The following is a 23,422-nucleotide window of genomic DNA, read 5'->3' on the forward strand; positions in this document are numbered from 1 at the left end:
GCATAGTCGTACTAACTGCTTTTGTTAATGCGTACTAACAGGGCAGTTAATTATTCAATGTCGGTTATGCTGATCGCAGCCTTTGCGCTGCCCCTACAGTGGGGGGTTTACTAAATAAAGTGAAAATTAGACAACTACAACAGAATTTGATTGCATCCCGCACAGAATGTCTGCTTGTGTTGATGCCAGAAAATTATTAACCTTCAATTATTTTTTTATTTGCCTTGAAAAAGCATGTTGCGGTTCAAAATCGGTTGCTAATTACAACCTTTAAGCTGCCCTAACATTGGGGGAATTGAGATACACGGACAACATGCCCGATGGAAGCTATTTCACATTCAGTAAATTAGACGGGTGCGACAAATTTGAATTGCTAGGATGCAACACAGAATGCTTGCTTGCGTTGACAAAAATTATTAACTTTCAATGACTTGTTTGTTTGCCTTAAAAAAGGCATTTTGATTTCCGAAATTGGATTTCCTGATGGCAATCATCATGCTGCCCCAACACGGGAGGAATAATGGCTGTCTGGCGACACACGCTGAGAAAAACCGCGCTGCTCCTGAGACGTGGTGACCAACCACAGGGCTAGTGCTGCTGCTAAGGAAGGACGACTGCTGTTGTCGCTGTCTAGAACTATTATGAGCGGCTCCGGCTGAAACAGGCTCTTATATAGGCCAAATAGCATGTTTTCAATTGCAAGGTATATGATCCTGTCGACCGTGCTTGGGAAGCAAGCATATAACGACCAATCAGAGGTCGAATTTTTCGTTTTGACAAGGCTTGACTATTTTCAATAGTACAATAGTGTGAATAATAAAACTACAATTATTTTAGTTTGGGAAGAATCTTAGAAGATTTTGCAATCTATTGCTGCAAGAACGAAGGAAATCCATCGAATTCTAACCGATTTATTAGCATTTGAAATCGGACATATTTTTCACTTTTTTCGGTTTTAGATTTTCATTTCACATCCCTATGTAGCCGAACTTCCTGAGAGAAGTATTCTACTTCAAAAAATCAGTAGAAGAGAAGCAGTGCTAAGAAATTTCCACAAGAAGGGACCAAGTCCGAAATCATGACATTAGAAATAAGAATAAAGGTAACTCTAAAATTTCCAGCCGCAACCGAAATCTGGTCATTCAGTGGAGGGCATAGTGGACCGAAAAGTCATGTTTTCATAAAATTTGCGAGCATCTGGACATTTCAACCAAAGGCACGTGAAGGCAAGATATGGTACTTTGGTATGTTCTTGGCATGTTCTTTGAGAGAAAAAGATTGAAAGAGTGAAAACTTCTATTGCCACAACTCTAACAAGGATGAATTATCATGTTTCTCTGAAAGAAATATTCATGTTATGAAATCATTCCCATCGAAAACTTTTGAAAACATTGTACAAAGAATTGAAGAGTGTTGTATCTCGAAAATAGCTGCAATTGAGTCGGTGGCCCTTCTTGAAGCATGAACAAATGATTCCGTCTCATCATTTCGCGACTCACTACTTGTAAACCTGTTTCACTACTTTCCATCGAGTCAACACTCTTAATGTCACGATTTCGAGACCTGGAATAATCTCATTGTTCAAAACTCTTCTCTAGCATAACTCGGTATCGGCCGATTAGAGGCTGGGATTTCCCAGCCATTCCAAGATAGAGTCGAATCAATGGTCCGACTAATGACAACAGGGAATTGTGTCCTGATTTGAGAACACCTGCACGATTCATAGCTGACAAATCGCGGGTTAAATTTGAAATTAGCATAAAACACAGAACGAGTCTCTCGTTGCGACGACTGCATTTAATTGGATATCGATTTGCTAACGTTGTGCAGTTGCATAACCAGAGTGGTTTCGGATGAGTTTGATTGTGAGCATTGCGAGGACAAAAAAATGCTGAAACCGTTTTATTCTTTATCGCCGACAGGTTAGAATCATCTTTTTATATTGGCTGCCATGTATTTTAAGAATGAGCCGACCGGGTAGACACTTGTCGATGGAATATCCGCCTACGCCGACATCGGATAGTTCCGAACGGAAAACGCACATACAGGATGTCGAACTGAAAGAGCGGTGAGTGAAAATTTAGCTTGAATCGTTGAATAGTTTCAACCCTTTTTTCCTCCATACATTTTAGATCATCGAAGTCGTTACTAGCGAACGTATTAGATATAGATGATGACTTTCGTCACAACTGTAGACCACTAACCCCCGGAGGTACACTGCCACATAATCCAACATATTTCAGGACTGTTTATAGGTACGTAAAACCCCTTCCAGAGAAGCTCGTAAAAGTTGCATTAACCTTCTCTCCTTTTCCGCAACGTTTTTTTTATTATTGCAGTAGCGATGATGGAAGTATGGGACCGATCGGAAGCAATCGAATGCCAGATGCAATTGCGCCACCACACACGTGTTTCACATCATCCGCTGATTACGAACTAGCTTTAATATTAAAAGAGATACGTTTTATCACCGATCAGGTAATTAATTTCCCTCCCGTCTGTTTGTAAGCCGTCCCTGACGCGCCAGCTCCAGAGTACGAAATTAAAACTCACCGGGCGACGGGATGTTGCAAGGGCTAAATAATTAAACGGCCAATTATCGGGCTGAGGTGAAATGCGAAGCCGCGCACTGTTGCTGTAGTGTATTACAGTGAGAGCAGAGAGTACTTAGCGCCCGTCACTCGTCACCCTGCCGGACGAGTATATGGGGAGGGATAACGAAAGAAAAACCAGGCTGAAGCTAGGATTCATTACGGCCCACACTTTCTGATTGCCTAGCTGGTTAGCATTTTCTACGGAACCAAGCTTCTCTCTATTGAGCCCGAGCCGGGTCCATCGACCTGGGGCTCTGGTGTTTTTCCACATGACAGTGGACGGGTGGTGGTGGTGGGGTAAATAAAACGAAATCTGCGATAACGGCGCTGGGCGTTCGACGGAACGAGATTGTACCTACTTGCGCGTTAATTATTCAGCAATCTGGTATTCATTAGCCTCATCTCGGTTGATTTACTTCGGCTTTTACTACTGGGCCTGTTAGTCCGCCTGCGGAAGGAGACCGAGACCGATTTTGGACCGTAAAGTCAGACTTATTTATTATGGGAAGTCGGTTTTTTTTCTCTCTTTCTCCTTATCTGGTTGTAATGCAGAACTGAAAAATAATTCAATTTCCAGCATCACTACACTTAGCTTGGCGCTTGTCTGGGTTAACGGGAAAGTTCTGAGAAAAACAATGACGTGGCATGATTGGGACGGTGGAGGATGGGGAAAAGCCATGACTTTATGTTGCGGAAGAGGTTTTTTTCCTTTCTCTCCATTACACACTACTGGCAGGGCATGTCGGAAGTATAAATTTTTCAGCCGCAAATGAATCTGGGTTTATTTAAGGAGACGTCGGTGGGAGAGGATTTTTTTTTTGAGCTGTTATTTAAAGCACAAGTAAAGTTTAAAGTTAATTCGACCGAAGAGAGGTTAACCGGCATCAGTGTTGTACCCATTACGAGGTAGGGGAAGAATGGGAAATGAGATGAGCTTACGGTACCGTAACTAATTGCAGTCGGACGTCTAATGCTTTTGCCTGATTTCCGTTCATGAGTGCGGACGAGAGTTACATCGGAAATCAATTCGTTATTCGAACGACGTGGTAATTGGAGTGTTGATCGGTGAGATCGAAGCTCGTTTAATTGTTTAATTGTAAAGTGGGTTTACAAATCACTTGCGGGGCGGAAGTCGAACTTATGTGCGACTGAAATGAGCTCTTGTTCAAGCCTGAAGATTATCCGATAAATTGCAAGCTGAGGTCCTCTCAATTATTTTCTTTAATGTGATTTCATTTGGCGACAGAACTACTTTTATTTCATTATTTTTTTCAAAATTGACTCGATTTTCTTGTTAATTTTCATTCAAACAAAGGCTTTACCTAAAATTATAACCAGGAGCGAAATATATCTTATGAACTCTTTTAATAGAAATTATAACATTAGGATCAATTTTTCCTTTTCCTTTTCCTTTCATTTCCTTTTTTTTTCTTCATCTATAGTTTATTTGACACGGCACAAACACAATTCAATGTTTAACGGCGCCAATTATATCTGGTAGCCTACTTTTTAAAGTATCTTAGTAACTAAAAGCAAATTTTTTATCCTCGCTGCCGACTACGAGCTGAAACTAAATCTAACTTAAAGCTAGAATATTTTGCATTAAAAGCACAAGTTTGCTGTTTGATGGTTTTCATTGCCATAGGTAAGCAGCATATTAAATTTGTTCCGCTGCTGGGCCAAGATATTACGGACTGGCATATTGGGTTTATCCATCGGGCCTTGAGAGTATCGTGCGGGTCTGATTGCTGTTTCCGGATCCGGGGTCTTAACGTGTTCTTGTCGTTTGATTGGATGTAGGCGGAAGGGGATAGGACTAAACTGGGGCGTGGATGGATTTCAGGAAAACGTATATAAGGGACATGTAGGATAGGTCACGGCTCGCCAAGACATCACGAACAGGAACAGCCGGCTGCCTACCGTCGGCCTGCAGGGAAGCTATTAATTTAGACCTGGCGTCACGGTGTACAGGGCATGACCAAACAACGTGCTCTATGTCGTGATAACCTTCACCACAGGCACAGATACCACTCTCCCCGAGCCCAACACGACGGAGATGCGCGTCAAATCTATTGTGATTGGACATAAGCCGGGACATCACGCAAATGAAATCCCGACCTACATCCAACCCCTTGAACCACGGGTTCGTCGATACCTTGGGGATTATGGAGTGTAACCAACTTCCCAGTTCCCCCTTGGTCCAAGCATTTTGCCAACTGATGATCGTATTCTGACGTACAAATGCGAAAAATTCATTAAAGGCAATTGGTCTTTCATAAATATCACCACTTGTTGCGCCCACCTTAGCCAAAGAGTCCGCTTTCTCAATACCCGGTATCGAGCAGTGAGAAGGGACCCACGCTAAAGTAATCTGAGTAGATTTTTCGGATAAAGCACTCAGATGTTCCCGTATTTTCCCCAGGAAATACGGAGAGTGCTTAACATCTTTCATCGATCGGAGAGCCTCAATGGAACTGAGACTGTCCGTAAAGATGAAATAATGGTCCGTGGGCATTTTTTCGATAATCCCTAGGGTGTACTGAATTGCAGCTAATTCTGCGACGTAAACAGAAGCAGGATTATCAAGCTTATGGGAGACGGTTAAATTGTTATTGAAGATACCGAAGCCAGTGGACCCATCAAGAAGTGATCCGTCAGTGTAGTACATATTGTCGCAGTTGATGTTTCGATATTTATTGGAAAAATTTTTAGGGATCTACTGCACGCGTAAATGATCCGGGATTCCACGAGTTTCTTCTATCATGGATGTATCGAAAAACACAGTAGAATCAGAAGTATTTGATAAGTCGACACGATTTGGAATATTCGAAGAAGGGTTAATATTTTGGGACATGTGATTGAAATACAATGTCATAAAACGGGTTTGAGAGTTAAGTTCGATTAATCTTTCAAAATTTTCAATCACGGGACGGTTCAAGACCTCACATTTGATTAGAATACGAGAAGACAGGCTCCAGAAGCGGTTTTTCAATGGTAGTGCTCCAGCTAAGATCTCCAAACTCATCGTATGGGTCGACTGCATGCAACCCAAGGCGATACGCAAACAACGATATTGTATTCGCTCCAGTTTGATCAAATGTGTGTTTGCTGCGGAGCGGAAGCAGAAACACCCGTACTCAATGACAGACAATATCGTTGTTTGGTAAAGCCTTATAAGGTCTCCTGGGTGGGCTTCCCACCATTGTCCGGTTATTGTACAAAGAAAATTCACTCTTTGTTGAAATTTTTTCATCAGATACCTCACGTGACAACCCCAGGTGCCTTTAGAGTCGAACCAGACACCAAGATATTTGTGTACCAAAACCTGAGAAATCGTTTTACCCATTAATTGTGTTTGAAGCTGAGCAGGTTCATGCTTCCTAGAAAAAACTACTATCTCAGTCTTCTCCGGAGAGAATTCGATACCTAGATGTAAAGCCCAAGCAGACAAATTGTCCAAGGTATCTTGCAATGGTCCTTGCAAATCGGCAGCTTTGGCTCCTGTAACAGAGATTACACTGTCGTCTGCAAGTTGTCTTATCGTGCATGAGTTTGCCAGACATTCGTCGATGTCATTTACATAAAAGTTGTAAAGAAGGGGGCTTAAACATGAACCCTGGGGAAGACCCATGTAGCTAATGCGAAAAGTTGCCATATCGCCGTGCGTAAAATGCATGTGCTTTTCGGACAACAAATTGTGCAAAAAATTGTTCAAAATTGGAGAAAATCCTTGTCGGTGAAGTTTACCCGAAAGAATGTCAATAGAAACGGAATCAAAAGCCCCCTTAATGTCCAAGAACGCAGACGCCATTTGTTCTTTGCAAGCATACGCCAGCTGAATATCTGTTGAAAGCAACGCAAGACAATCATTCGTCCCTTTGGCACGGCGGAAGCCAAATTGAGTATCTGATAGTAGACCATTTGATTCGACCCAATGGTCTAAACGACGGAGTATCATTTTTTCCATCAATTTCCGGATACAGGATAGCATTGCAATCGGCCTATAAGAGTTGTGATCAGAAGCTGGTTTCCCTGGTTTTTGGATGGCGATCACCTTCACTTGCCTCCAATCCTGCGGTACAATGTTTTGCTCCAGGAACTTATTGAACAAGTTCAACAAGCGCCTCTTGGCATTGCCGGGTAGATTCTTCAACAAGTTGAATTTGATTCTATCTAACCCAGGCGCGTTATTGTTACAGGACAGGAGGGCAACTGAAAATTCTGCCATCGTAAAAGGTGATTCAATCGCGTCGTGGCCCGGAGACGCATCGCGAACAATGTTTTGCTCAGGAACAGAGTCCGGACATACTTTCCTGGCAAAATCAAATATCCACCTACTTGAAGACTCCTCGCTTTCGTTGACCGTTACGCGATTCCGCATTCTTCGGGCTGTGTTCCAAAGAGTGCTCATCGATGTCTCTCTCGACGTCTCGTTCACGAACCGATGCCAATATCTTCGTTTCTTTGCTTTAGCCAAGCTTTTAAGCTTGGTATCAAGCTCCGAATACCGTATATAGTCGCCAGGTATGCCTCCCTTCTGGAAGGCCAAAAACGCGTCGGATCTTTGCGTGTAGACTTCGGAGCACTCTTGGTCCCACCACGGAGTGGGAGGCCGTTCTTTGATCGCTACGCCGGGATATTTCTTCGCTTGGGCTTGCAACGCGGCGTCGAGAATCAAGCCCGCGAGGAGGTTGTATTCTTCAAGTGGTGGATGATGTTGAATCGACTCGACCGCTTTTGAAATCATTTCCTCGTATAACTTCCAATCGACATTCCGTGTGAGGTCATACGGAATGTCAATTGGTCGCATGCGAGTTGACCCGTTTGTAATTGAAATAAGAATAGGCAAATGGTCGCTACCGTGAGGATCGAGGATTACCTTCCATGTGCAATCCAACCGTAGCGACGTCGAACATAAGGATAGATCCAAAGCGCTTGGGCGCGCTGGAGGTTTCGGGATACGTGTCATTTCGCCGTTGTTTAAAATAGTCATGTCGAAGTCATCGCAAAGGTTATAGATTAAAGAGGAGCGGTTATCATTGTAAGGGGAACCCCAAGCCACACCAAGAAAGTTGAAGTCTTCCAAAATCAAACGTGGCGAGGGAAGAAGTTCTATTAAATCAAAGAGCAGCCGTTGCCCAACCTGTGCTCTGGGAGGAATATATATTGAGGCAATACAAAGCTCTTTACCTTGTATTGTCATTTGACATGCGACAACTTCGATGCCTGGAATCGAGAGGAGGTTAATACGATAGAAAGAATAGCACTTTTTAATCCCTAGAAGTACTCCTCCATATGGGGTGTCTCGATCAAGGCGAATAATATTAAAATCATGGAAGTTGAGATCACTATTTGAAGTAGACAAGTTTCACAAAGGGAAAATGCATCGCATTTGTTTTTATTTATCAAAACTTTAAACGAATCAATTTTTGGTAAAATACTTCTACAATTCCACTGTAAGACAGAGATAGAATCCTTCATATACGCAGTTGAATTAGGCATCGAAGGATACAATCGCTGCAAGGAGGGGCCATTGGGCAGTCAACTGCTTCAAAAATGATCTAACTGTTGGGAGGAATGCTGTAAGAAAAATTTTAATTGGATCGGGTACATTGAAATTTTCAAAAATCCAGTCCACAATGTCAGAAAATTTCACTAATCCAGAGTTTGTTTCATCAACTGGATATGCAAAAGGAACAACTGGGGTTTAAGATGTTCCTGGCAGTGCTGGAAACTCCTTCTGGGACTTTAAACTTGCAAGCCCAGGAGGAGTTTGCTTCGGTTTTTCCGCAGCACTGTTTGTTTGTTCGTACTTTTCATTACACTTTGGGAAATCTGAGGACCTTTACGGGGAAGTTTAGGAGAAGAAACATTTTTCCTCTTCATAGACTCCCCAGGATTGGAGTGATGGAGCATAAGATGTTCCTGCTGATGAATCGTCAGAATCGGTTTCATCAGAGGACAACAGATCAAAGGGGTTCGATGTTATGGTAGAAGTGGTCACGGTCTTCTTCAGCATCTCAGCGTAAGAACGCTTTGAACGCTCCTTAAGTGACCGCTTGATTTTATCTCTGCGCTGCATGTACACCGGGCATGTGGAGAGTTATGCTGGTTTTCCCCACAGTGAATACATTTTTCAGCATTAACACTGCAAGAATCTTCCGCATGAGTCTCCCCACACTTGCTACATCGTGCCTTATTGCAGCAGTAGGCGGCTATGTGGCCTAACTGCTTGCAATTGGTGCAATTCATAACACGGGGTACATACAATCGCACAGGCAGACGAACCCGGTCGATCGAGACGTGGCTAGGGAGTGCAGATCCGGCAAACGTAACGCGAAACGAGTCTGACGGAGTGTTAACTTTTTTACCGCCGACGAGAGACATGGACCGCAATTGCTTACAATCCAAAATCTTCGCCTGTGTTCCGGTATTTTTGAAGCAACCGGTTGCGCTTTTTAGGATACACTCGACAGACAGACTCGAATCGGCTATGACACCGTCGATCTCCACGTCTCGTGCGGGTATGTAAACGCGATACTCGCGTGTGAAGAGCTCAGAGCAAGCGATAGCATTGGCCTGTGCCAGATCACTGACCACGACACGGAGCTTGTTAGGTCGGACCTTGGAAATTTCGGTCACGGCCTTGTACCCCTTCGTCAGGTCTTTAGAAATTTGCAGTATGTTTAATCGCTTTGAATTCACTCCTGCCTTTGGACGAAAATAAACAGTATAGCTGCCCTGTTGAGATTCGTCCGGGTAAAGCCTGGGGCGAGGGGGGACTGGAGAATGAACAGGGGAGGGGGTAACAGAAGGGTCAGGGTCAGGGGGGTTCGGGGATGGTGGCACGGGAGGCGAGGGATCTATATCCATCGCGCTAAATGTAGCGCACTAGCGCCGACAAGAACACGTACCTATTTACTCCTTCCTTCCAGCAGTGGTAGTCCGATCGTTCGAAGCTGCACCCAAAGCTGCCAGCAGCACCAGTAAAGCAGCACCAATACAGCCACCAGCAGTGAGCCGGGTGTGAGTTCACTCAGCACAGCGACACGACTCGACTGTCAACTGATGGCCTTGAATTAGAAAGATCTATTCACTGTGCACAGGTCAAAACTGCAGCTGGTATTTTGCACCAATACAGCCAAAGTTGCGAGCCGGGTACAGAACGTAGCGACACAACTCACAATCTAGTTGGCCTTTAGCGCGAATAATACACTCTTTTGTTTGGCTATTCGTACACACGGACCGGATTGTAATAGAACGACCACTTTGCGCGTCCGTTTCTGTCAAGTGTTCGACGCGGAATGAAGGAAAGTAGATGAGCTGGAAACATTTTTGGAAAATTGCTGCCAAAAAACGGTAAGCTAAACCAGGGAGCTTTTTCAGGATCAGATTTACGATGCCGTCGTTCCCAGGGGTTTTCATGTTTTTACCACGTTTGACTGCAGCACGTACCTCGTCCTCCGATATTTGACCAGTAAATGGAACATCGTTGAGCTGCTCCTCTAGCTGACTAATTGTGTTCTGCACTGCAATTTTATGGGGCTGCTCATCCCTGCACCGATGTTGTGAGCTTGAACCAGTTTGTTGGCAATGGCATCCACTTTCTCTGATGGGGAAACTAGGATACCTCCATCATCCTTCAATGGTGGAACTTTAGTTGGTTTTTTCTTCAGGATTTTAGTTACCTTCCAAAACGGTTTCGAGTGGTCTTTCATACGTTCAAATTCGTTCGAGAACTGTTGGTTTCGTATAAACAACATTCTTTCCGCAATAAGAACATTGAGACGAGAGAGTTCATGTTTTTTCATTAGGCATCCGGAGCGTTGGAATTGCCTTCTGACAGTGTTTCTTTTCTGGATTAATCGCCGGGTGTCGGAGTCAATCAGCGTAAATTTCCTCCTCACCTGAACATTGCGGATGCAGGATTCCTCGGCTGTGTGCACGGCTTCTTCGAAGACGTTTAATGCGTTGTCGATATTCAGAGTAGTTGATAGATTCAGTACATTAGGAAGACGTGCATCTACCATGCGGCTGAAGGCAATCCAGTTCACTCGGTGGTAATCACGTATTGTTGTAGCCTGCGCCAGTGCAGGGCTGAAATCAAGTTCGCACACCACTGGATAGTGGTCGGAGCTCAGTTCTTGATGGGTTACAGGTTTCGATAATGCCAGATCAGACAGAAAAATGTCTAGAGTGGAGGTGTTTCCAGCTGGGGAGATGAACGTTGGTTCATCTGGGAAGTGGATGGTGCACGTACCTGAACTGAGATGGTCTGCCAGAAGGTTACCGTTTTTGTTGCAGAAGTCGTTTCGCCACTGAGTATGGCGAGCGTTAAGATCACCGGCAACAATGAAGCCTCGCCTGTTGTCGGTTAGTTTTTGTAGATCTTCTGTAAAGAATTTGGAGGTATCGTTGCAAACCGAGCACTGCCGAGGGATGTAGACTGCAAACAATGTGACAAATCCGTGACGAGCAAAAATTTTAACTCCGATTGCCTCGATGACTTTGGTTTTAGGATGGGGCAGGATTTCATAGCGGATGTTTTCTTTTATTATAACGGCCACACCGCCACCACTGGAGTTGGAGCGGTCTAACCGGATAATGGTGTGGGTTGGAAGTGAGAAGTTTATTCTTGGGTTGAGCCTGGTTTCCGAGATCACCCTACGTCGACATTTTTTTGAGCGAGAAAATTACTCAATTCAATCTTTTTCGCCCTTATAGAGCGAGGGTTCCAGTTGGCGATGCGGATGCTGCAGGGCTCAGTTGACCCCATATTTGCAAACCATGTAGCCAAGGACCTTAACTTGGTCCGATTTGGTCTTGCACTGCTTCAGGCGATCGCAGAACTCGTTGTAAATGGACCACAGTTCTTCCGAACCGTAGAGCATGTTTTCACTACACTCGGCACGAGAGAATTCCGGAGGGAGATCGTTCAAACCTGCTCTAGTGCGAGGATCGATGCGGGGTTCTTGCTTCTGCAATTGATTGGACCAAGCGTTTGGTGTGGACGGATTGCCCACAGGTTTCGTTACGGTGGAAGTGCTATTGTTCGGTAATGCAGGGAAATTCGAGGTGGCTTCAGGAACAGGTTGACTCTTTTTATTTTCCTTACGACCCGGCTGGTTTTTGGTTGTCACTTGTTGGCGAATCCGGATGTATTCTGCTCTTTTGGGGCAGTTTCGATCGGTTACAGTTGGCACACCGTTTCGCTGAAGCATCTTTCTTCTTGCAGTTTTCCGAAGCATGAGGCTCACCACAAATATTGCATCTGCTGTTCAGGTGACAATTGCGAGTCCCGTGTCCGTGATGTAGACAATTCATACACTGTGTCACGTCTGCACGTTTGTTGCGGTATGCTTCCCAACGCACTATGATTTGCGAGATCTCATTTAGCTTCTTGAGGTTAGTGTATCCTTTGTGAAAGTGCACCAAGTAGAAGGACTCGTCCAGATTTGCGCAATCGCCTTTCCGTCTGATGATGTAGGCCGCAACAGCGGTGATGTTATGTTCACTAAAAACTTATTTGGCTCAAAAGGCTTGGATGCCATGTTCAGTTTTGGTCGTTTTGGGGTTAAGGAAGAAAATAGCAAGAATTCATAAAGACATAGCTTTTCTAAAGAAATGTGTCAAATATCGACTGACTCCCAAAAGTCATGAGATTAAAATTAGAACTTTAACCCCTCCTTTTCTCATTAAGAAGATGGAATTGGAATGGATAAAAAATAGTATAAAACTTCTTTATAGTAAATTAAATTCAGTCACTTTAGAGTGCTACTCCCTTCATTTAAAACTGGCCAAAGAGTTTCCCTTTGGGTTCCCAGAACGAAATAAGAGTAGTAAAATGACAACTAAGATAAAATATATAGAAAATTTTGTGGTCAATCGATCTTCGTGTGAATTCTCACAACAGCAACAAAATCTTTTGAACAAAGGCCTCAACTTTCCTGTTTCTTCTAAACCAAATGTTGAACAGGCAATCATTGATATTGAAAGTGGGATGGGCAGTTGCAATTTTTACACCGCACAAATTAGTGAAGTGCGCACATCCTTCTTGAATAATTTAAAAAAATGTCCACGTCTTGTAAATAATAGCACAGACTTACAGATAATCAAAGAATTATGTAATAAACCTGTCTTTTATTAAAAAGCTGATAAGGGGAATAAAATTGTTATTTTGAACATAAATGATTACGATCAACAAATGTTGGAGAAAATTAATAATGGCCCATACGGGCAACAGAGAGTCAACCCCCTTACCGACATGGTGAAAAACTTTGAAAAAACTATCAAAGAATGCCAACCTATTTTTGGTGACGCTGTGAAAAATCTTCGTGTTTCGAGCCCTTCTCTTCCTAGAATAAAGGGTCTCCCTAAAGTACATAAACCTGGTAATGGAATGAGAGAAATCGTTTCTGCGGTGGGGGCACCAACAGAAAAATTGGCAAAATGGTTAGTCAAGGAATTTCAATCAATGCCGAAAAAATTTCCTAGTCGATCTGTTAAGAGCACAGGAGTTTTTGTTGAAAATTTAAAATCATCGGGGGGCATCAACACTGGCGAGATAATGGTTTCTTTTGATGTCACAGCACTTTTTCCGAGTGTTCCAATGAAAAAAGCTATAAATCTTTTGGAAGATTGGCTTCTTTCCCAACAATGTGACAACCCTTGGAAAACTAAAGTACGCAGTTACTTGAAGTTAACTCGACTCTGCATGGAAGACAATTATTTTTCATTTCGTGGGAAATTTTACAAACAAACAAAAGGAGCACCGATGGGGAATCCTCTTTCACCTTTCTTATGTGAGCTTTTTATGGCACATTTGGAAAATAAACTAAATGAAAAAGACTGCTTACCAGATCGTTGGTGGAGGTATGTTGATGATATTTTTTGTATTTTACAACAGGGGAACTTGGAAAGTTTTTTGGGAATTTTGAATGGTCTTCATAAAAATATCCAGTTCACTTTGGAAATTGAACAAAACAACAGGCTTCCATTTTTAGATGTAGTCGTTGTTAAAAACTCCAACCACTTTGAATTCGAAATCTTTAGGAAACCCACACATACTAAGCGGGTAATACCTAACACTTCTAACCACTCCTCCCAGCATAAAATGGCTTCTTTCTACCATATGATCCACCGTATGGAATCTTTGCCTCTCAGTAATGAAGGTAAGAAAACCGAAATGGAATATATTTTTGATATTGGTGAGCAGAATGGATATAACAGAAGAACCATACAAGCCATTTATGACAAAAAGAAACGAATCCAACATAGGAAATCTCACACAACACTAACTCCGCTAACAGAAGATCGGAAAAGAGTAGTGGTTGAATATGACGTCAGTTTCACTCGTCAACTTCGTAAAAAATTTAGAAAATTTGGTATCGATATTATCTACAGTAATAGAAATAATCAAATGAAAACAAAGTTGGGGTCTACCAAAGACACTATTGACAAATTACATAGGGCGGGTGTTTATAAAGTTGCATGTCCACATTGTGATAAAGTTTACATTGGCCAAACAAAAAGAAATTTAGACATCCGGTTTAAGGAACATACTTCAGAACTTGTAAAGGCTAAGAAAGACTCAGAAAAAGGAATAACTCACCATTTCAGATCCAAAATAGCCGAACATATATTTCATGAAGATCACGCTATGACTACCGACAACATTAGTCTAGTTCGATCAGTAACATCCCCTTGGAAATTAGATGTCGCAGAAAGTTTAGAAAATTTCAAACAAAACCCAGCTACCCTCCTTAACAGAGATCAGGGTAATCATTTCTCTTGGCTTTTTAAATTTCTACCGAAAACTCCCCGACAAGGCATGGATCACCAGGCCGCACATTTATCTACCTAACTCAAGTTGTTTACGTTTTCTGAGTTAAAATTTGCCCCAGTCGTTTACCTAATTAGGTATAAAATTCTTGGGGTTTCGCTATTTTCTCCACAGTCCAAATAAGCACTGACGAAGGCACTATGTCAGTGCCGAAATACGTATTTGCAAGTGAAAAGTGAAAAGTGATAGAATTAAATAGTGAAAGTGAAAAGTGTAGATGTTATGTTCCTTCTTCAGATGATCCAGAATCTCTCCTGGGTTTACCAGAGGAAGGCCACGAAGCACAACCCGATAGGGTTTTTCATTCGGTTTGTCGTGCGTATAATATTCAAACGCACACTGCTTCAGATAACTTTGCACCTTGTCAAATTCCTCAGCAGATGAGCAATTAATTTTAGTGCCGAATCGGGTGATTTTGTACGTCGGTTGAGCGTCACACTGATCCATTTTCCCGAGAAGGGTAGTAAATTCAACGTTTTTTACCACCAGTGGTGGTTGTTTCCGTTTTTCAGGGTTGTTTTCCGGAGCGCAGACCACTGGAGATGATGACTTCTTCTGATCAACTTTGAGGACCTCTGTCAAAGTGCTGAAGGCATTTTTCTTCAGTAATCTCTCCTCTAATTCATCGTTACTATCAATGACCGGATCGGTTTTCTTCCGTTTGTGCTTTGAGCTAGCGGAGGAATTGTTAGCCGCAGGGTGCAGCGTCTCGTCGATTTTTATAGAAACAAAGCGCGTAACTTAGCAGGCGAAAACACGTCCGAACGTGTCGCTTGTACAATACGAACTGATGATTTTGATGAGCGGCTTCGGCTGAAACAGGCTCTTATATAGGCCAAATAGCATGATTTAAATTGCAAGGTATATGATTCTGTCGACCGTGCTTGGGAAGCAATCAGATAACGACCAATCAGAGGTCGAATTTTTCGCTTTAACAAGGCTTGACTATTTTCAATAGTACAATAGTGTGAATAATAAAATTACAATTATCTTCTTTTGGGAAGAGTCTTAGAATATTTTCCAATCTATTGCTGCAAGAACGAAGGAAATCCATCGACTACTAACCGATTTATTAGCATTTGAAATTGGACATATTTTTCACTTTTTCGGTTTTAGATTTTCATTTCACATCCCTATGTAGCCGAACTTCCTGAGAGAAGTATTCTACTCCAAAAATAACGAGAAAAAAAAACAACGCACTATTGGAAAAAAGTGAGCAATATTGCTGACAGTGAGGAGTCAAATTGACGTAGATTATCTTTCCAGTGCTAATGGAATGATTCTTCTCTGGTTCTTTCTGACATTTGGAAGTGTTGTTCAGCGTTTCTAAGTAGAATTCCCGTCTGACTTAGGCCTTTTTGGAGATTCGTTGCACAGCCTGGAATCTCCAGAGTTCCAAGATATTTTTTGACTATTGTTCACCGGTTCTAATTCAAAAATAGTCATTCTTCAATGTCTTCAATGTTTTTACCGAGCTCAGGGCATTTTTTGTGACGACTTGAAAAAAGATGAGAAAGATTAAAAAAATAATAATAAAAAAGGTAAAATAATTATAACCAAGCTCTCCGTTTTTAGTGAATTTAGGTTTGTAATTATTCACTGTTTAATGACTTATTCTGAGCAATCTTTAGGGGTTTTTTCCTAGGTTTTTTTTTTCTAGATATTGAATGCAAGCTGGATTTTTATGTTATAATATCGTGTCTGTTATACAATATTTTCTGTAGTAATTTTTTTTAGTGGTTCGAATAATTTTGAAAACATTTTTTGTCCGTCCTCTGCTAGCAAAAAGTAAGATTTTTCAATAATTTTGTAAACTTGAATGAAGTTTAATCAATTATGTAACATTTTTTAGACAACGGTTTAAAGCATGATAATAATATTAAAAAACTGATAACGGATAAAAAGTTGATATTTTTTGTATGATTTGGAACACTGCGACTATTGCTTCGATTTTGTAGGCTGGTTTGTCGATTCTCCTTTGGGTGTCACTAGTAAGTAATAGAATACCTTTCACTGCGGAAAAACTGGTGCTGGTAAGCAAACCGCGACGCACTAGCTTGAAGAGAGCTATGCATCGTGTGTATCTAAGAGGCTTGCAAAAACCTTACCTTACCTTACCAGTCAGCTCCAGGCCGAAGTGTCCCTTGCTGTTCGAAGAAGTCGTCTCCATTCAACTCGGTCCATGGCTGCAGCTCGCCAGCCTTGTCGTCTGCGGAGGCCCCGCAGGTCGTCTGCCACTTGATCGAGCCACCTTGCTCGCTGCGCGCCCCGTCGCCTTGTTCCAGTCGGGTTGTTATCAAGAACCATTTTCACCGGGTTGTCGTCCGACATCCTAACGACATGCCCAGCCCACCGTAGTCTCCCGATTTTCGCCGTTTGAAGGATGAGTGGTTCTCCCAGCAGCTGATGCAACTCGTGGTTCATCCGCCTCCGCCATGATCCATCTTCCATCTGCACTCCACCACAGATGGTACGCAACATCTTTCGTTCGAAACCCCCAAGGGCGCGTTGGTCCTCCACGAGCATAGTCCAGGTTTCGTGGCCGTAGAGGACTACCGGTCTGATCAGTGTTTTGTAGATGGTTAACTTCGTGCGGTGGCGGATTTTATTCGAGCGGAGTGTCCTCCGGAGTCCAAAGTAGGCACGATTTCCTGCCATAAGGCATCGACGAATTTCTCTGCCGGTGTCGTTGTCAGCAGTCACCAGTGAGCCCAGGTACACGAACTCGTCTACCACCTCGATTTCATCACCGCTAATATGAATTCGTGGCGGGAGGTTGACACTGTCTTCTCTGGAACCTCTTCCTCTCATGTACTTGGTCTTCGATGCGTTTATGGCCAGCCCAATTCGTCCGGCTTCAGCCTCTAGTCTGATGTACGTCTTCGTCATCTTTTCAAGGGTTCGTGCTACAACATCAATGTCATCGGCGAAGCCAAAGAGCTGAACAGACCTTCTTAAAATCGTGCCACTCGTGTCGATACCAGCCCTACGTATCACACCTTCCAAAGCGATGTTGAATAGCAAGCACGATAATCCATCACCTTGCCGTAACCTTCTTCGAGATTCGAAGGGACTCGAGAGTGTCCCCGAAACTCGAACTACGCACATCACCCGATCCATCGTCGACTTGACCAACCGTGACAGTTTATCCGGAAAGCCGTAATCGTGCATTATCCGCATAGCTGGTCTCGAACGATTGTGTCGTATGCCGATTTAAAATCGATGAACAAGTGATGTGTGGGCACGTTGTACTCACGGCACTTCTGTAGGACCTGCCGTACCGCGAATATTTGGTCCGTGCTGGCGCGGGCACCCATAAATCCCGCTTGGTATTGCCCCACGAATTCACTTGCAAACGGTGATAGTCGACGGCACAGAATTTGAGAGAGTACCTTGTAGGCGGCGTTCAGCAACGTGATTGCGCGGTAGTTGCAGCAATCCAACATGTCGCCTTTTTTGTAGATGGGGCACACTGTACCCTCCATCCACTCCTCCAGTACTACGTCCTCCTTCCAAATCTTGGCAATAACCCAGTGTAGCGCCCTAGCCAGTGATTCACCACCGTGTTTTAACAGCTCGCTGGGGAGTTGGTCAGCTCCAGCGGCTTTATTGTTTTTCAGCCAGCCGATCTCCTCTCTAACCTCCTGGAGGTCAGGGGCTGGGATTCTGTCGTCATCTGCGCGTACACCGAGATCTACTACCACTCCGTCATCGTCCTCTGCTACATCGCCATTAAGGTGCTCATCGTAGTGCTGCATCCACCTGTCAATCACCTCACACTTGTTCGTGAGAAGGTTGCCGCCCAGGTCCTTGCACATGTCGGCTTGTGGCACATAGCCTTTGCGGGAACAGTTCAGCTTCTCGTAGAACTTTCGTGTGTCATTCGCACGGTACAGTGCCTCTATCGCCTCGCGATCTCGATCTTCCTCCTGGCGCTTATTCTTCCGTAAGACCGAGTTTTGCCTGTTCCGTGCGCGTCGGTAGCGCTCCACGTTCGCCCTCGTTTGGTGTTGCAGCATTCTCGCTCGTGCTGCATTCTTCTCTTCCACTAACTGTTTGCACTCGTCGTCAAACCAGTTGTTTCTCCTGTTCGGAGCCAAAGTACCAAGCGCCGCTACAGCAGTACTACCTATGGCTGATCGAATGTCCCTCCAGCCATCTTCAAGAGTTGCTGCGCCAAGCTGCTCTTCCGTTGGTAATGCTGCTTCCAGCTGCTGCGCGTACTCCCTTGCAACCTCGGCGTCCCGTAGTTGCCCGATGTTTGGTCGCGGTGGGCGACTTTGACGCGTGTTTCGCACCGTCGAAAGTTTTGAGCGCATGCATACTGCAACAAGGTAATGGTCCGAATCAATATTCGCACTGCGGTAGGTGCGAACGTTGATGACGTCAGAGAAGAATTTACCATCGATTAGAACATGGTCGATTTGGTTCTCCACTTGTAAGTCAGGTGATCTCCAGGTGGCTTTGTGGATGTCTTTGCGGGGGAAGAAGGTACTTCTTACTACCATACCGCGGGCGGCTGCAAAGTTCACACATCGTTGGCCGTTATCATTTGATGCGGCGTGCAGGCTATTCGGCCCTATCACCGGTCTGTACATTGCCTCCCGTCCTATCTGAGCGTTCATATCACCGATGACGATCTTAACGTTCCGTTGCGGACAGCTATCATACACCTGCTCCAGCTGCGCATAAAACGCTTCTTTCTCATCGTCAGCTCTTCCTTCGTGTGGGCAGTGCACGTTGATGATGCTGTAGTTGAAGAACCGGCCCTTAATTCTCAACTTACACATCCTCGCAATGATCGGCTGCCACCCGATCACGCGTTGGCGCATCCTACCCAGCACTATAAAGCCCGTTCCAAGCTCGTTGGTAGTGCCACAGCTCTGATAAAAGGTAGCCTCTCGATGTCCGCTTTTCCATACCTTCTGTGCCGACCAGCAAAGTTCCTGCAGTGCTACGATTTCGAAGTTGCGTGGCTTTAGTTCATCATATATGATCCTGCCGCAGCCGTGAAAGCCTAACGATCTGCAGTTCCATGTACCGAGTTTCCAATCGTAGTCCTTATTTCGTCGCCTAGGTCTGTGCTGATTGTTCCGATCCGTATAAATATAGTCTTCGATATTTGCAACATTTGGTGTTTTTCGGGGCGGCTTGTTGGGCCTTCCCCAACCCCCTGTCTCGCCGGAGGGCCATCGTGTCAGCTCTGATTAGAGTCCCACGCTGACACCGGGACGTTGATCAGCCGCTCCTAACATGGAGATCAGACGCTGTTTTGAGCCGCACCAGACGCTCGGCATTTCCTCTACCGCCGAGATATGGTTACCGCACCAACGATCGCGTCGCACCTTCTCACTTAGCTATTGTCGGATGACAACATTGCCCAGGCAACGCCAACCAGTTGTGTCCATGTTTTAACTGATAGTCTATTGTATCATATGACTCGTGGAGGCGTGAGATAGGAACTTGTTAAGACCGGAGCTAAGTTTGACGCTCCTTCCAAGTTGTCGACTCACCATTTGAAGCCCAGGGCTTGCGAAAACACCGTGGTGAAATCTGAAATATCTCTTCTGAGAGAGTTATTAACAGAGGTTAGCTTTCTCACATGAATGGACATTACGCACAATAATTACACAATAGGACTCATTGCATTGCTTTTACGACTCACTGCCTTGACCGTGTATCAAATGAAAGGAACTTCTGGGTAGGAAAGTAGATTGCGTTATTTTGAAACTAAAGTACTACCACAAGAGATCAAAACAAGCAATGGTCGCAGTGTTTCAAATCTTACAGAAAAAAAACGAATGCGATAGGTAAAATAATACTTTCAGTTGTTGTAACAAACACGTCTGTACACACCAAAGTGAAACGAAGAACATGATGAGCGGCTTCGGCTGAAACAGGCTCTTATATAGGCCAAACAGCATGTTTTCAATTGCAAGGTATATGATTTTGTCGACCGTGTTGGGGAAGCAATCAGATAACGACCAATCAGAGGTCGATTTTTCGTTTTGACAAGGCTTGACTATTTTCAATAGTACAATAGTGTGAATAATAAAATTACAATTATCTTATTTTGGGAAGAATCTTAGAAAATTTTCCAATCTATTGCTGCAAGAACGAAGGAAATCCATCGAATACTAACCGATTTATTAGCATTTGAAATTGGACATATTTTTTACTTCTTTCGGTTTTAGATTTTCATTTCTATGTAGCCGAACTTCCTGAGAGAAGTATTCTACTTCAAAATGCGGAATGCAAGTGCAGAAAAATTGCTACACGCAGCGCTCATGCCGGAGAAGAAGTGTGCGGTGAATTTTACTCCGCTTTTTCTACATACTGAGGATAATAACAAGTTTAGTAGAGAGTTCAATTATTCATAAATCACTTGAATGTTGAACTGTTGAAAACTGAATAAGTGAACGCAACAAAATTGTGGATAGCGGATGAGTCATAAAGAGCTGGAATTCTGCCACATGTTCTAGAGAGAGACAAACAGCTATGTGTGGTGTGATCTCCTTTTTGTGGGTATTGTTCGTGCTCAGTGCGTTTTTGTCTATTTACAATGAAGGTCTCGAAACAGAGTTTTCTAAAGGAGTGCGTTTTTCTGATACTGTCCGAGTCCGAGCAACAAGAAATCGGCGGTGGCGAAGTACACTAAAGTCGCTTTTTACGCGGGGGATACATGCCGCGTATAAAACCGCGTAAATTCCGTAATCCGCGTCAAAAAAAAAAAACCGCGTGAAAAGCGACCTTAGTGTACTTTATGACGGAATCAATAGTCAACAATAAAACATCGGTCCAAATGAGCAAGATAAGCGCCGCCAAGCAAACGAAATTGAAAGCTGCAGCTAAGAACAAGGTTTGCCAGCATTAGGAAGCTGGGCAAGAAGTTTGACACGTCGCTGGGTGCGGTAGTCAGAATCTTGAAGGCGTAGGGTGTGAAACTTTACAATCATCCAGACCGAAATACTCGGAGAAGCAGCTGCAGGTACCACGGGGAAGTGCCAAAAGCTGCACCTTACGCGAAAAATAAACAATAACTAAAAAAAAACAAACAATCGAGTCGTATTGGGCCATACAGTCCCAGTCAGGGTACGAAAATAGTTGGGAAGCAACCACAGTTAAATAATTTGAATCTGAACCTCAAAGTGGTTCAGACCATAAAGGCAAGGGTTTCGGGAATCTCGAGGAAAATTGAAGATACAGGACTGCTCTCTGACTAATGCTTTAACACCTCAAACGCACATTGTCTGGACTGGTAAAATTGTAACAAAGAATTGATTTAAAAAAAAAACGTTTTTATAACAAACATGACATTTAGTTCAGCTACTCATGACTCACCCGTTAGATATAATTTTGACAATAAATAAGCAATAAAATGGCGGCCGGTCCAGGACAATTCGATGGACGGAAACTGTCGATTTTTTTTGTTTCAGTTATAGTGTTTAAAATTTTAACGGAATCCTGAAATAATTTCAAGTAGATTTGGGATTTTTTTGTAGAATTTGTATCTAATAATAATCTGATCGAACATAAACTGTATTTGAAGGTCAACGCGGTCGAAGGCGGCCTTCAAACCAGTATATACTGTATCGATTTTATCACTGTTTTCAATATTTTTAGGGCAATGTGACTTTAACTCCATTATTCAAAATTAATCAGACCACGATTCAGCGAATAATGATAGAATTGTAACGGGCGTGCATTGAATTTGAGGCAAAAATGGTTATTGAAATGAAACAGTTAGGATTATTAGTTTGGACGTTAGAGTGCCAACCAAAATGGTCATTTTATTTTCTATACAAAACGTTCATCTGCCTGAAAAAAACCCTGCGCCAAATTTCAGCTCAGATTTTCGATTTTTGAATTTTTTTTTGTCCCAGATTTCCCACGATTTTAGTGATTTATGGAATTTCTTAAGGTCAAATTTCAATTGCTCCGCGCCATCCCGTTTCAAGTCCGATTGCACAGGGAGGTTGGTGAACATTTTGTGTAGAGTTTTATTTAATTTTCTGGTTACTTTTTTCCCGTATAAGTGTTTGGCACCCTATTATTTATACATAAGGGGCCATCCACATACCACGTGGACAGATTTTTAACGGCGCTCATTGTACAGATCTTCCCTTACGTTCGGTACACATCCCGACAGCCACTGTCTACAGTACACACACGAAATGCCAAACGGGCTGTTATTTTTTATCTCCTTGTGTCTATCTTTCAAAATGTCGGTAATGACATGTCAGGTGATAATGGTTCACGAGAGGGCGATGCCGATTTTATTCCCACGTGGGGAATAATACCAACAATGGAAAAGATATACTTGCGCCGTGTCAAATAAATGATAGATGAAGAAAAAAAATGGGAAAAATATTTAACAGTTTGCAACAAACTAGGCTGCGCAGGAATTAGCTATCGTGTGCATCAAAAGACAGTTCCGTTGCTTGTGTAAGCTTTAGCTGTATGTAGCTCTCATGAATAGCTTATCAGTGAAGCTTTTATAGTAAAAAGAGAGGCCAGTCGTTATAGTGTCGCACTGCAGTACTTGTCTGAAGCCTGATCAAGAACAAATTTTCGGATAAAATAATCAAGGTTGGAGTACAGAAAAACTGGACAAGCGGAATGCCCACTTTATTTTTATGGCGACAGAGAGAGCGAGCCGCAACATAGGGTGCTGCGTAGCCACAGGCTACAGAGTCCGCTTTGTCAAGCGAATGGTCGTGGGCTCGAATCTTTGTAGAATCAGGCCATTCGATGTCAAAAAGGACTTAATCATGGGTTCATTATCAGCTTTCTTCCCATACTTACCCTTCCTTTCCGCTGAATTCTCTAACACCTGGGTGTGACTTTCTCTTAGCAAAACTAAGCCCCTCTTAGTAATCATTTAAACTGGCAAGAGACACGCACAACGTAACTTCTCCTGGGAATTATACGTGTTATTCTAGACTAAAGCAAATAAAGCGTGGAAGGGTAAATTCACATTACACAC

General features: G+C 43.2%; 1 protein-coding gene across 3 annotated transcripts in view; it reads left to right on the forward strand.

The window, feature by feature from the left end:
• The window catches only part of LOC129730225 (neuronal acetylcholine receptor subunit alpha-7-like), a 365,219-nt gene that overhangs the window by 317,132 nt on the left and 24,665 nt on the right, over positions 1-23,422 (forward strand). For all 3 annotated transcript variants that reach the window (XM_055689380.1, XM_055689377.1, XM_055689378.1), the window contains exons 11-13: positions 1,923-2,068; positions 2,133-2,255; positions 2,340-2,478. In XM_055689380.1, coding sequence (XP_055545355.1) covers positions 1,923-2,068; positions 2,133-2,255; positions 2,340-2,478 — 408 coding nt within the window. The remainder of the gene's footprint in view (positions 1-1,922; positions 2,069-2,132; positions 2,256-2,339; positions 2,479-23,422) is intronic.

This window comes from Wyeomyia smithii, chromosome 3, assembly GCF_029784165.1.
Source record: "Wyeomyia smithii strain HCP4-BCI-WySm-NY-G18 chromosome 3, ASM2978416v1, whole genome shotgun sequence".
NCBI lineage: Eukaryota > Metazoa > Arthropoda > Insecta > Diptera > Culicidae > Wyeomyia > Wyeomyia smithii.